We start from the raw sequence: 15,772 nt of genomic DNA on the forward strand, positions 1-15,772 counted from the left end.
AAAAAATGTGCTGGCTGTGAGGCAAATTCAGATCTGTTAAATGAAAGCTTGTTGTACTAGCTATGTAGCTATCAGGCAGTAAGCAGATCTGTACTCAATATTGAGTTTAACATGATTTTTATTTTATTAGTTGTTTCTAAATTTACCTCCGACCCCCAAATTGTCAGAAGAAGGATGTTGAGTCCATTTTTCTAAGATTTCCACTCTGTCTGTTTGAACCTCTTCTTCTTCTGTGTTTTTAGTTTCGACATACACCTATAACACAGGATGAATGACCATAAGAATTACGATTTTCTATTAATATTTCAATAAATTCTTAAATTATCAGAACTATCTAGCCAATATGGGTTTCAAAAAAGTAAAAATACAGAAATGGCCATTTTAGAACTAAGTAATTATTTGAACACTGGGTTCAATGGTAATAAATATTCAATAACCGTTTTTCTGGATTTAAAAAGAGCTTTTAACTATGTGGATCTAATGATACTAACAGAGAAACTGTCATTAGCTGGTATACGAGGTAATACATTGAACTGATTTAAAACATATTACTTTAATAGAAAACAAACAGTAAAAATAGGTAAAGAAATCAGTACATTTCTAGAAGTAAAAAAAGGAGTACCCCAGGGATTGGTTTGTGGGCCGATTTTGTTTCTTGTTAACATAAATGATATATTCAAACTAAATATAAATGGTAAATTTATTTCTTTTGCAGACGACACAATACTGTATGTTGAAGATACCAAAATTACAAATTTACTAAAAAACTTGAAAAGAACCTATTCAAAATCAACACCTGGCTTAAAAAAAATAAACAAACTAAATATACAAAAAAAAAATACATATGCTTAAATTAAAAACAAGAACTATAAATAATTTAACTAACATAAAAATCAAACTCCACAATCATTGCCCATGCCAATATATTTCACAATGTAACTGCCATGAAATTGAAAGAGTTCATGAGTACAACTACCTAGGAATAATAATACAAGATGACCCAAAATGGAACTCACAATGTGGAAAAATAATAAAGAAATTAAGAACATATGCCGCCATTTTATATAGATTAAAAAACACAATCAACAATAACTTTCTAAAAGATTTATTTTATGCTTGGATATACTCAATAGTAATATATGGAATCACTGCTTGGGGAGGTGCTTATCAAATAAATATACAAAAACTAGATAATATATATAATAAAATAAGATCCCAGAATAACAAACACCACAGCAAACAATTATGCACCAGTATGTCACAAACTAACTATAAGACAAAACTATATTTATAGACAAATAAAATTTTCATCCTTAAACAATAAATGGCTAGAAACAAATAAAATGTTATTCTGAAAGAGTTATAGATATACCGCCAAAAAATAATAAACCTACACCATGCAATTAATCATACAAACAATAACATACGATCCAATCACAATATATTTATATTCTCAATAAACACTAGTCTAGAAACCATACTACAACAATAATAGATCATAAAACAACAAAAAATAAATCATTCTAAAAAAAATTCAAAAATTTAACCATTCCTGTTAAATCAACTGAAAAATACATGTGATTATATGATTATATGACCATATGTGAATTCGATGTATGACAACTGAGAAATTTTTTATGTTTGTATTTACATATATACATTGTATATTTTCTTTGTTCAGCTAAAATATATATATATATATATATATATATATATATATATATATATATATATATATATATATATATATATATATATAATATGACTTATAAAATATTTAACCAATTAGTACATTAACAAGGCTGTTGCATAATCCAATTAACTCTTTAATCTAATTTATACTGACCCACAGGAAGGACTTTTTAGTCTCTTGGGGTCACAGAGTGTCTGTGTCATTGCAATGTCATTTTTTTGTTTTTTTGTGTCTTTCTTGGTTGTTTTGATTGTATATTTTATGAATTGTGCTCAGTCCAATAAAAAAATAAATAAATAAGAGATTGGTTTGAGAGAAGTCAAATGATGCTTAATAAATTAACAGTCTCTTATCTTTTTACTTCTTCTAAGTTAGGTGTCAAGAGGGATAAATGAAATGTAATTTCAAATAGCCCTTTTTGCATATTTTTTTTCAAATACTGCCACAATAAAAAAAAATTCACTGAACTTAGTCATAAAAAAATACCCTTGTTTCGAACCTATCTTTTATTTAATTTCATTATTTATCCAAGTATCAGTGAAACAACTACATCACAACAGTACCATACCCTATAAACTTTTTTTCATGACTGACAGTACTAAAAGAAACTAAAAAACTGCTAAAAAATCACCTATCTCAAAAAGGATAAATATTGTGAAAATGGAATTTTCTAGGTTTAAAATGGGTGAAAACATAAAGAAAAAATTTGAAGAGTATTTTATTTTTTACTGAACTTTCTTAGTGCAGATGCACTAAATATTACATAATTAGCATCGTACACTTTCTTCCTTTCTTTCAAATCTAGAACAACTCTGGTCCATTGCCATGGACAATTTACCTCAAAATGAGTAATGCCAGAAATGTGCATATGTACCCAAAAGGTCACAAAGTGTATGTTTATTTTATTTATTTCTATTATTTGTGTGGTCTATATTGTATTGCTTTTGTATTATGTCAATCACTGTATTTGTATGAGTGTTATGTCTTTGAAATAAAAAAAATTGTCTGCCTGTAGCTAGAGTTGTGTGAATTTTTAGTTTGTCTGCCATCTATCCATCCCATCTATTTTTTATTCTATGAGTGAAGTGTGATGATTGAATATTTGTACCATAGGTCTGTTGCTCTCTGATTAAACTCTAAAATTACAATGCTCCCGGGACCAGCAAAAGTATCATTATACAGAATTTATCATTATAAAGTCACCACTTGATTTTAAGCACTTCCAATTTACAATCCAACTTGTTTTTATGAACTAGTTCCCTGGTTCGAAACAATATGTCATTTCTTCGCATGTCTTTCCCATTTGCAAACAAATTTTTCCAGTCTGTTTGAGTTTGTAAAAATGAGACTCTACTGTAGATTTAATACAGTTGAACTTGGTTGATTTGAAGTTCAGCATCACTGAAACAATTGCTCTAATGATCTAAAATTCAAATTTCTCAATTCATTAATACTAATTCAATAAATTGACTTACAAATTACAATTTTATGATCAAAATTTACTCAGAATTCATAAGTGATATTAGCTGCTATTATTTTTATTATTTCACTGTTCCGGAATCAAAAACACTGCAGAATGTCATAACTATACTTAAAGCCTGATTTATATACAAAAACAGTTCATGATTATCTGTTATGCAACTGATTCCCAATTTTTGGTATTCATTCGAGAAATATCAAAGATGTCTACTTTCATATACATATTGTAATATATTCTTTTTGATATTTTTTTTTCCATAACTTGGCAATGATAAAATTGACTTGGTGGAGTCGACTGATCTAATGTATATATGTATATATGAATTGACATCATCATCATTATCATCTTGCCCCTCTGCAATAATGACAATGCCCTCCCAGATTTCCAAGTCTATCTCCGCCTAGGATTACACCTTGATCTAGAGGTCAAACAACTGAATGCGTATACAGTTGTACACAATCTGAATGCACTCTGGCTGGAAAATGTTAAAATGGCATTCAATTATTATCAATAAACACTGAAAATTTTCAAATTAGCAGTGGGAATTTTTTACACAGACGAGTCCTTTTTGAAATATCTCCCGAGCCATCAAACCTCTTTTGTTGGAATCATATAGCAAAGATATTTTGTTTTTCAAATCGTTATGTTTGGTATTTTGATCATGGTTTTCATGCACACAAAAGCTTTATTTCTCAAAAAACTCCATCTCAAAATTCTTTCCCTCCCATCTGTTTTCAGATAGAGATGGTCTACTGTATATAGTTTGTTTGTGACAATATAACTCTATTGAAATAAGTTGCTAAGTCAAAGACTGCCTGAATTTTGAACTCAATACGACAGTGAAATTTCACAAACTCAATACGACAAGAAAACTTATACAGTCCACGCTTGATTTTACAAACCTCTAATTCAAGAACAAACAGGTTTCTTATGAATTAGTCCTCAGGTACCAAACAGTATTAAATTTTTTTTAAACGTCTTTCCCATTTATAAACTAATTGTTCAAGGTCCTACAAATTCATAAAAACGAGTGTAAATGGCATGATGACAATTTACCTGTTTTGAGTCAAGTTTTCCAAACGACTTAATAAACACCTCATACTTCATTGGTGGCATTTCAAATATCTCATATTTCATTTCATCTAGCTTAACTAGGTCCAACAGTTCTCTTCCTCGTTTCCTGTTCAAAACAATGTTTAGATATAATGATAAATATCATTTTCTGAAAACTGATAAATTTTCAGTCATAAATTTTCAGTTACTGACAATACATTAGTCAATTTCAGTTACTATTTTTTGTTCTGAAATCATTATTATTTTGTAAATCTGCTTTAACAGGCACAAATAATTAGAAAACAAAAATATATATGAGAATCTTGTGTGGTAGAAGAAAAACTTCTAGGTTGTTAAATCTGATTTGACGATTTGACATGACCCGATTCATGTCACCCTATATCTAACTTTTACAAGATTTCGAAGCATATGGGTCTATCAGATAAATGTAACTACTAAACTACAGTAGTTGGTTTGCACTAGCTGAAATTGGACGCACATAAAAACTTTTGATTCAAATTTATATAGCGAATATGGGTTGAATGGGTGTCTGATGTGCTTGGAAATCTCATGAAGTAGGGAAATGATGGAAGTATAACCATCAAACTGATGTTATTGATCAGGACTAAGGGGATTTAAATTTTTAAGTAAATTCTGGGGATTGCTCTGAACCATGTTGCAAAATATCATGGGTGTTTGAGCACCCATTGCACTGTCTTTGGGCCATGAATCAAACAGGATGGAGGGGGCATAATTTCTCTTAAATATTGAATTTTCAATAAATTTCAAATTATCACTTTCAATCAGTCAAATTATTATTATTTTATTATTTTCCAGTTTTTCATTAATTTTGAAAAAGTCTGAAAGTATGTTTTTAGTGAGATGTTGTGTTTAGATATTCAGCATTTTCCTGTGAATGAAACAAACATGCTATCTGATGACATGTGATTTTATCATATTGCCACTAGCTATAGCCCCTGAAAACTCCAAGCTGACTTATCCGCCATGTTTGTGCAACGTATGACGTCAATATTATCGCTACAGTCAATGGCTGTTCTCCCTGCTGTCTTTTTATAACAACCCCATGTCACTTTGAACCTAAAACTGGTTTTGCCACTTTAAGATGGAGGACGATGAGTCTGCTCGATATATTCAAGGCACGTTACTACAGGTCAATCTCTCGCACCCTTCCCCCATTAAACACAGAGAACGTTGGCACCCTTATGGCAGAAACATATTCGTCAAGAAAATTGCCACTTGGGTAAATGTCAAGCAAGATATTGAGGGATTTTAAATAATGTACTGCACTATGACAATAATAAACTGTATAATATTTTTTTCGCATATGTCAAAATTTATGCATTGTTATTTCAAACATTCTAAATATTGCATGAAGGTGCTGAACATGCATTTAAAGAGTGTGGGAATCTCAAAAATTTATTCGTCAGCTTTTGAATTCTGTCCATTTTGTTGTTAAAACATAATTTTGATATCACTGATCAGATCAAATATGAGGCCCTGGGTCGAATACAGGATGTTCGAAATTATTGAAAGTTTTTAATATTTTTGAAATTATGTTTCACATAAATTATAATTTTCATTTATTCTTAAGCTTTTTCTCTCACTAATTTTCAATTATATTATATGCAATAAATAATTATATTAAATTTACTTATTCATTGACTTCAGAATATACAGTAATTCAAGTCTCATGAAAGAATTAATAAATCAGATAATATTACTTTCAATCAGTCAAAATTTTCATTAGTTATAAATTTATTTCTTAAATTAATTTTAAATTTTCATAAATTTTTGTTTCATCATCTTTTTTTTGTAGATGCAGTATTCCACATATAGTGTTTGCGATAATGAATAGAACCTTAACAGCAACCGAAATGGCTTTTCGCTTCCAACTGTACACAACTCGAGCAACATACAAATGTTCTTCCTTTTCATCACCACCAACCTAATGTAATTTTGTCTGTAGAACTACTACTTTACTACACACTAACTCCAGCCATATTGCTATACTGCAATTTACAGTCATTAATGAGTTTGGTTGGAAATGAAGGTGCCATCTATCAGTGGTTGCCTCAAGCTTGTTAGGGAAAATATTTTGTTCTGTATTCTTCTCTCAGTTCGAACCTGGGACCCGACGGCAACCTACGCGGTGATAGACGAGCGTCTTACAACCATGGCACTTGGGCATGCTGGTAAGAACTGGTCTGTAGAACTATTTTTGAGGGGATAGGAAAGCTTACTTCTTTCTACTCTTAGCTTAAAGCTTACTCTTAAAGGAAAGCTCATTTCTGTTTCACTTTAGCTTACATCAATTCTTTTCACTTTAGCTTACATCAATTCTTTTCACTTTAGCTTACATCAATTCTTTTCACTTTAGCTTACATCAATTCTTTTCACTTCAGCTTACATCAATTCTTTTCACTTCAGCTTACATCAATTCTTTTCACTTCAGCTTACATCAATTCTTTTCACTTTAGCTCATGTCATTTCTGTTAAACTTTTTATGGAGGATTTGAAAATTTACTCCCCAGCTAAAGAAGTTTCACTTCAGAAATCGATGTCAAATTGTAAAAAGTAAATGTTACACAATGAAGAAATGGTGTGTAAAAATTTTGCAAGCTTAAAAGAATCACTTTGGCTAACAGAAACATAACCAACTGCTCAAGTTGAGGCATTGTTAAGTTGTTGAAACACTCACATTTAACAAAGATTTTACCTTCATTCTATGTGATAAATATACAGGCACAACTAGCGTGTAGCAGGCATCAGTTAAACCAGAAGGGGCACATTGAATTTATCTTCTAATAGTTTTAGAACTATAGTTTTTGTTCTATAGTTTAGAAAAAAATTACACAGGGGAGTCAAAATGTGTGTGCTCACCTAGGCTTACCAAGAATTCAGCTGAGGTAATATAAATGTACCTTGAACATCTGTAATGCTGTACAATCTTGGTTACAAATAATTACTGCAAGGAAACAAACCCCTTTGCAACTTCTTTGCACATGATTGCCTATTAGTTGCAGCACTACGATTACATCTCAAAGTCATGTTGCAGCAACCAATAGGTTGTTCAAACACACTAATAAATTTATAATAGGCGATAAAATGGAAGGAATTCCTTAAAAAGGTGAGAGGTGACTTATTTTTTTATTGCCAAATTCAGCAAAATCTGAGAATTTTTCTGCAACTGCATTATTTACAAGAATTTTTTATATACTTATTTGCATGCTGTTTTAAATGACTCATATTTCATTTAATGGATGACTGCCTTACTGTAGCACACTTATTTGTTCATCACATCCTGAAGAAGCGATGGTATAAGCAGAGCAACAGCCCAAAAACATGAGTTATGGAAAAAAAAACAACAGGCACAAAAATACCTTATTTTTTTAGTGCTACTGTACATCTGGGAGAGTTAACTATATGATAAAAGCATGAAAATGGGAAAATTTGGAGGAAAAATCCTGCAATTTGAATGAAAATAGTTTATGATCATGATACTTATACTCACAACACTCTACTTTGATGTTTCTTTTTTTCCTGCTGCTCAATGGCTGCAGCAAAATTTATGAAAGAATTGGAAACACGTAAAGAGCTAGAACTCTCTGGTGGCATGCTGGAGTCTTCAAGGATAAGAAAAGTTGAAGATCGTGAACTCATTTTCAAAAATTCAGTTCGTGCATTCTTTTGAGCCTAGATATGTCACATTCGATACATGTATTTATACACTGTATTTAACAATGGGTACTACATAGTACTGAAATCACAAAAGAAAATTAAACGATTAAAAAAAATTAAATAATATTTTCCCCCCACTCTCCCCATCATATTTTAAGAGATGCAGACAGTCTTTCATAGTTTATGAATACCACTCCCGTAGTCTAAACAAATGGGTCTAAATCAATCAGGGGTCCTACACATATGCATACAATATATTTTTCAATTTGGTCGTTTATTATATTAATAGAACAAGAGCTAGAAGAAATTGCTTGAGCCTGGTCCCTTAACGTGTTAAGATGAACTTGCCTACAATGAGAGAAAGCAAACTGTCTGCTTTTTAGTTGTGATCATGTGACCCTTGACAGACAAGGTGAATACATAAAGCCTCATGAGGACTAGTGCTTATCTTGGTAAGCTTATTATGGCTTATTGGCTTAGTTGGCTTATCTTTTTTAAGACACTCATAATCCAAAGTTTTACTGTAATTCCAAAGTCTTGAAAATATTTTTTAAACCTTAACAGAATGATGTTGTGCATGAAAAATATCATATAAAGAAAGTGAACTACAGTGGCACTTCAGTTAAGGAGCGATGATTTGCATTATGAGCAAAAATTGTGCTTAGTTTAATTATTTTCATGTTATCACAATTGTGAAGATTGTTTTTCACTTTCTTTTACACATGCACACTGTGGAATTGTGGGCAATATTCTCCTCTACAGTCTCTGGTCAGCGCACCTCACTCGAAAAATGTGAGCATGATTATTTATGATATAAAATTAGGTGTAGCTTTGTAACCATGCGCGTATGTACTCTTATGCGTTTTTTATTCTGATTGAAGAAAACTGTGGCATTATTCAACATGACTTACAGGGACTAGCTCATGAACAAGAGCTAACATTTGTCGAAGAGATTGTGTCCTTGGAGACATGGTCCCTACAAGGGTGGGGTTAACAGGGCCCGGGATGATTCTCATCATTTTTTTGTTTTTTCACACTATAAATTCATCATTAAGGGGCCTGTGAAAGTCTGGTCTCAGGGCCAGCAAAAGATCACAATCTAGGGGCCATTTTCCAGGATGTGGGGCTATGTTTGGGGAAGACCATGGGAATCGAGGTGCATGAGGTTGACATTCAAGAATTAGTGGAAGAACATGGCCAGTAGTTGACCGTAGATGAATCACCTTTACACACAACAGCAAGAGTCTATGGACTGTATCTCGTCTCAGGAAGAGAGAAGTGAGAAGTTCCTCTCACTTCAAATGAGATTAGAGATGTAGTGAATGTGGGAATCTGAAAATTTTGTAGAAAAAAATGAGTCAAATAAAGCTGTAGCAAACCGAGCAATGAAATCTTTCCAACGACAATGCAATTTCTCATTTCCGAGAAATCCTAAAAAGGAGGCAAAAGCAAGTGTCACTGGATAGGTTCCTTTTCAAAGTCACACAAAAAGAATAAGTTTACAAACAACAGAGAGTTTTTAAATTGTCAAAAACGATAGTCCTCTTCTTTATCGTTGTTTAGAGTAAGTTAATTTGTAAACAGTATCGTATTGTATTTTTATTTATGGGGAGTTATTATATTTTACATATCATATTGTATAATTTGTTATATTATTATTGTGTTGTAACATTGATTGAATGTCATTTTTATGTGAATGAATAATTATGGAACAAATTTTAACGAAGTTTCCATCATTTCCTATGGGGAATTTTGATTGGATATATGAGTGATGCAGATAACGAGCACATTCAAGATGAATTAAGCTTGATAACTAAAATTACACTGTAATTAGAAATTTTAGTTATCCATGACTGTACATGAAACCTGTCTAAGATGGACACTGTATGAGACTGAAAACCTGTCTGGATCAAAAGATGGTTTATTCAATAATTGGTGCTTTAATCTGCACCTTTATAAAATGGAAATCTGTCTAAAACAGAATAATATTTCAGTCACTTGATGTTGCATTTCATACAGGTTTCACTGCATTTTTAACAGAAAAGTTATTGGAAAGTTATTATTGGACGTTAAATATGAAAATATTATATGAAGAAAGTGAACTAATTAGAAATTTTAGCTTTGTTTTAGTTATCCTTTACTTTAGAAAAGTTATTAGAAAATGTTCTTTTTGTATTCAAAGGTTTCAAAAAAAGTCTTTTCCACACATGCTAAAATATAAGCAATAAAATTCTCTTAAGTCTATTTTTGAAATCAAAATGTGTATTAATTTTTGTTGAAGTAATAAAATTCCTCAAAACTCTGCCATCAAATTAGAACTTACAATTTTTGAAGGTTTTAAAGACTGTTGTTTTACAATTGTTGGCTGAACTATACCAGGAAATGAGCTTAATGCCATTTCATTATCTCCTGCTTCACTTCCACTTGATTTTTCTATAGAATCTTCATTTTCACTGTTAACAACAGATCCAGAATCATTTTCCTCAAAATCGGATTCATATTCCTGCAAATAGAGAATTTGAAAGCAATCAACTTTTTTTAAAAGTTGGTGACAGAACAAACCCAACAAAACTTCAAAATTAGAGCAATATATTTTTGAATATTTTTCCTATTTTCTGAATTAAAAATTGGAATACAGTCTAATGCACAAAGTGTGTATGACAGAGAATATATTAGCATATATACTACTGGTCAAAACAATTAAGGAATAAAGTAGTTGTTGTAGTAGTAGTAGTTCTTAATCTTCATGTAAATTTTGATTTTAAGGATATTTTAATTACTGAAATATTTACTATAGATGTTCAGAGATGCCGCCATACTCTAATTTACCTGGGTCCCGGGACCCAGGTAATTCGAAAAATCTTGGTCTTTTTTGAGTGAAAGTGGTTTCCTATCAAAAAAAAATTTATCTTGAAAAAAATTATGCCCCCTCCCCCATAATTCACTGGTATCTCTATGAATTTTCTTCCAGCATGTCCCAGGTCTTTGATCACCTGCTTATATTTCTGCGTTAAGACTAAGCTGTGGGTCATGCTCTGGTAGGAGAACGCGTATCTGTGTGAATCAAGTATAATTCATTTCTAAAAACATGTTCTATCCAAAGGTTCATTTACTTTCATTGTCTACTAGTAGGAAAAACTTGTAAAGAAGCTCATTAGCACTTATAATTTAACATATGGAATTCCGCACATGTGATAAATCTAAAAAAATATATACAGTTGATCCTGCTTATAACGTTTCTCCCATTTAGAATGTTTTTCCATTTAGTACAACTTATTTTCGTGGTCCTAACAATAAGTAATTCTCATTAAGATTTCCCGTTTAAAGTGTTTTCCTATTTACAATGTTTTTAAAAAAAACGTTATAAGTAGGAACCACATTAATCATTTGATCATTTTTGTCACACTATTGTCATTTTCTGCACATGAGGGCTAATTAGACCGGGACCTACAATTTATTGGCGGTTCTGAATGGCAGGCTTGTTTTTATACTCATCGAGAGGTTGGTGCGCTAACCCCTCGATGGGGGACTCCCTGCGGTAGCATTTTTTGCTGCGGTCATGTTGCCGTTTCTGTTGTAGCCCTGTGTCAGGAAAGTTTTCTGACAAGGACGAACTGAGTATCTAACTCGCGACACCTCTAAACATCCTTTGGTACTTTAGGCGAGTATCTTATCGACATGGGCTACAGCCACACATTTTAATCACCAGTTGGAGGCACACATTCATATATTTACTAATAAATCAATCTATAAATTCCCTTCTGAACATGGGCGGAGATCAGGGCTGTCTTAAGAGCATCATGGGCCCCCGGGCCAAATGGTTTTTCTGAGGCCCTACCTTGGATATTATAGAAAATTTCAACCGTATCTCATTTTTTGTGAGGCCCCTCTTCTCCTGAGGCTCCCAGGCCGTGCCCGGGTGGGCCCATGCGTTAAGACGGCACTGGCGGAGATACGGGGGGGGGACAAAGGTGGAGTCAACTGATCTAATGTATATATGTATATAAGAATTGACATAATCATCATCGTGCCCCCCCCCCCTAGACTTCCAAGTCTATCTCCGCCTATGCTTCCGAATGACTTTACATTTCGTTAAAAAAATATTGGCAATTTTAATATCTTCTGATCAAATTTAAAGCAAATTTGATTGTCTCTCTCTCCTCTCTCAAACACTTATCTTCTGATTCGATATTCATACTTTGGTTTTCCTGGTAAAATGATTTTATTTTCCCTTTCTGATGGTTCACCACTCTGATCTGTCGCCATTTAACTGCCATATATTTTCACATCTGAATATAGGAGCTATGTTGGATTTGTGTTGGTAAAATTTAACAGTTTGCTTATGTGTGTGCCCAGCATTTGACGTATTTTGTGTTCAGTAGGTGGTGCCATCGAAAAAGTATACATTACAAGATTCATTGAAAGACTGGTTATTTGTGGAGATGAAGATTACAAGGAAGAAAATTCATTACTGCCCCCACGGGGACTCGAACCCCGGTCTCCCGCTTGGTGGACGAGTGCTCTACCATCTAAGCTATGGAAGCAGATAGAATATTTCAACCCTGGAGCATATATATACGGCAAGCAAGAGACCGGGGTTTGAGTCCCAGTGGGGGCAGTGATGAATTTTCTTCCTTGTAATCTCCACAAATAACCAGTCTTTCAATGAATCTTGTAATGTATACTTTTTCCCGGGTACTCTCAGTAATTTTTGTTTTTTTTTTATTTTGGGTCCTATTGTTTTAGTGTTAACAATAGATAGTTAGCTAATACTAATAAGTGTAAATTGTACTTTGTATCTTAATACTTTTTTAGGGGTGTGTTGCATTCTTTACATACATATATATTTTTTCTTCATGATATGGTGTTGAGCAGGGGCGTAGCCAGAAATTTCGTTCGGGGGGGGGGGGACCAAAGTGACAGAACAATGGATTTGGCCATCTTTTCCCCTTTTTTCGGTCATTTTCTCACATTTCGGGGGGGGGGCAGACCCCCAAGTCCCCCCCCCCTCGCTACGCCCTTGGTGTTGAGCATTTTATTTTATTTCATTTTTTTGTACAATCGTTTACGTATATTTTCCATTGTAATGTTAATTTACGCTATTTTAACTTACTGTAAACATTTCTCATTTTCTTATTTTTTAAGTGTTATTATCTAGTTTTTAGCAATAGTGTTAGTGTGCCTTGACCTTGATTATTGGCCAAAGGGGGGTTTTGAGGTTATAACCTGCCTTGAGCCAAGTTTATAGTGTTATTTTTTGCACAAAAAAATTTAAACCTTCCAGAAGGGAAAAAATCTGAACACCCCTCGAGAAAATTCTGCATATGCCTATGACCTTGATTAGTGTTGTGTAGGGCTTGCAATGGGAGGTTTCCCTGATCTAGGAGGATAGTAGCTGATAGTTTCAACTGTAATGGGTGTTTGGATAGGGCAGGGTTGGAACTCAAGCTCGAAGCATTATGAGAGAGAGTTAGAATTTTAGAGGCACTGGTTATTACAGAGCCACCAGTTGATGAAGAAGCAATCTCCACAAACAAAGACAGTTTATAGGGTGAATGGGTGGTCGTGGATGAAGTAGATATATGGGGGATAGTGATAGGGGTTTAATCATCGGCGATTCTATGGTAAGGGAACTACGGAACAGAGTTAGTATGGATTTTCAGAATTTCGAGCGCTGTTGTCTTCCTGGGGGAAGATCAGCAATGTTTGAGATGTTTGTCATAGAAGGTTGAACTTGCAGGCTATGGGTGGGAATGAATCAGGTAGGAGCGGATATAGTGAGTCTCTGTCAGAATGTGTACCAGGACTTACTATTATCCACTAGGGAAGGGAGGTTCAGTTGTGACAGTGATTCCAGTACTGCCAAGGGGTAGTAGGGGTATAGGAGTAGGATCCACCAATTCAATTTAGGCCTGAAGGACATTTGCTCCTCACTTAGGGTCACGTTCTTGGAGCTTCCCGCATTTACCGATAGGTGACTTCGTTGGGATGGGATTCATCTGTATAGGAGGGAGGTCTGGGTGGTTTACGATAGCCTTAGGTCAGGTTTTTACTCCCAGACCACGTAGACGGGAATGTGGGTTAGTTATTGTTAATAACAACTACATTGATGTGGAATTACCCACCTCTGACTTAGATGGCTTCTCGATTGACACTAAATCATGGAGCAACTTAAAATCTGTGCTAATAAATGTCAGGAGCTTGGGTAATAAGAAAGATTTTTTAGAAATTTTGATAACTGTGGATAGCCTGGATCTTATAGTCATTATAGAATCTTGGACAAACGATAGAGAGATAAATCTTTCTTACACATCTCAAGATACGATACTTTTTTAAGAAATTGATCGCATAGGAAAGAGGGTGAAGCATTGATATATGTGAAATCATGTTTGAAGGCTATGGAGTGTAACATGCAGAGAAGTGATATTGAAACTATATGGGTTGAGCTTGAAAACAAAAGACATCATAAACCAATCGCAAGGAATCGGAAGCTTGCTAATGTTGTTCCGATAGTTAAAAAGGGTAGTAGAGAGGCTGTGTCCAATTGTTGTCCAGTAGGTTTGACAAACTCCCTCTCAAAAATGTTGGATATTATTGTCAAAAAGCAATTGATGAAGTGGCTAGATGAGAATAGTGTATTGTCAGATAATCAGCATGGGTTCAAGAAGGGAAAGTCATGTGTGACTAACCTCCTTTGTTTCTATGATCACGTGACTAAGGCTTCAGGTAAGGGCAAAAATGTAGATGTTGTTTACCTTGATTTCCAAAAGGTATTTGATCGGCTTCAACATGGTAAACACTTGAAGCGATTACACAAGATTGGGATTAGGGGCAACATGCTGAATTGGACGGAATCGTGGTGGTTGAGAGATAGGAATTCTCGTTGATGAGCAGCTTATGTTTTCGGAACATTGTTTGGTGGTGTTAAAAAAAGCTGATAGAATGTGCGGTTTTATTTTCAAAAAGGTGTCTTTGCGTTCTCCTAAAGTAATTCTGCTTTTGCAAGGCTTAGTTCGTCCTGCACTGGAGTATGCTGTAAGGCAGTGGTTCTCAACCTTTCTTGACCCACGGAGCCCTTTCCGGTACATTATTTCTATGGCGGAGCCCAGTAGGCCTATTTTTTATTTATTCCTCAAAGTTACTGACTTATTTTTATTATTCAAAAATATTAATAATTATTTTTTTCAAACATTTACTGTTTTATTTTTATTTTCCCCGAGTGACGCGGAGCCCCTGGGATTTCACATGGAGCCCTTAGGGCTCTGTGGAGCACCAGTTGAGAACTGCTGTTGTAAGGTTTTGGAGACAATAATTACGGAGGACATAGACTTGGTTGAAAGGGTGCAGAGAAGAGCTACGCATGTACTCATTGGCACACTCGGCTTGAGTTATGAAGAGAGACTTCATTTTTTGAATATGTTTACATTGGATGAACACAGGTGTTGGGGAGATATGATTGAAGTGTTCTAAATTTTCAACGGCATGGATAGGATGGACCATGATTTATTAATTTGGCATCAATCAACTTCTTTTACAAGGGGACAACAGTATTGTTTGGGACAATGCGAGGTTATAGTGTCACAGGGAATTTTTCTCTAATAGGGTTGTTAATAAATGGAATAGCTCATCCCTGGGGGTAGTAAATTCTAACACAATTGACAAGTTTAAAAAGAAATATGATAAAGATGTTGGGGTAAATCGAGAAGCTATACATACTTAGAATAATATAACCATAAATACATTTTATGAACATTGTATAATATTTTATCATGTATATATATATTGTTTATAGTTTTTGTAATTGAATTTTTAATTGGGTAGTTGTATTCTAGTAATATATGATATCC

General features: G+C 33.7%; 1 protein-coding gene and 1 non-coding gene across 4 annotated transcripts in view; both read right to left on the reverse strand.

The window, feature by feature from the left end:
• LOC149065512 (cytoplasmic dynein 2 intermediate chain 1-like) overlaps window positions 1–15,772 on the reverse strand; it is a 98,372-nt gene that overhangs the window by 55,929 nt on the left and 26,671 nt on the right. For all 3 annotated transcript variants that reach the window (XM_089253637.1, XM_089253639.1, XM_089253638.1), the window contains exons 5-8: window positions 10,249–10,428; window positions 7,759–7,940; window positions 4,230–4,353; window positions 147–255 (exon numbers count right to left, since the gene is read on the reverse strand). In XM_089253637.1, the coding sequence (XP_089109763.1) occupies window positions 147–255; window positions 4,230–4,353; window positions 7,759–7,940; window positions 10,249–10,428 (595 nt within the window). The remainder of the gene's footprint in view (window positions 1–146; window positions 256–4,229; window positions 4,354–7,758; window positions 7,941–10,248; window positions 10,429–15,772) is intronic.
• On the reverse strand, window positions 12,398–12,469 carry TRNAG-ACC (transfer RNA glycine (anticodon ACC)). Its single transcript has one exon. It is a non-coding gene; the product is annotated as a tRNA-Gly (tRNA).

The sequence above is a fragment of the Pholcus phalangioides genome, unplaced genomic scaffold (assembly GCF_987345545.1).
Source record: "Pholcus phalangioides strain wild (caught in Gottingen) unplaced genomic scaffold, Ppha-v1.0 ptg000039l_1, whole genome shotgun sequence".
Lineage (NCBI taxonomy): Eukaryota > Metazoa > Arthropoda > Arachnida > Araneae > Pholcidae > Pholcus > Pholcus phalangioides.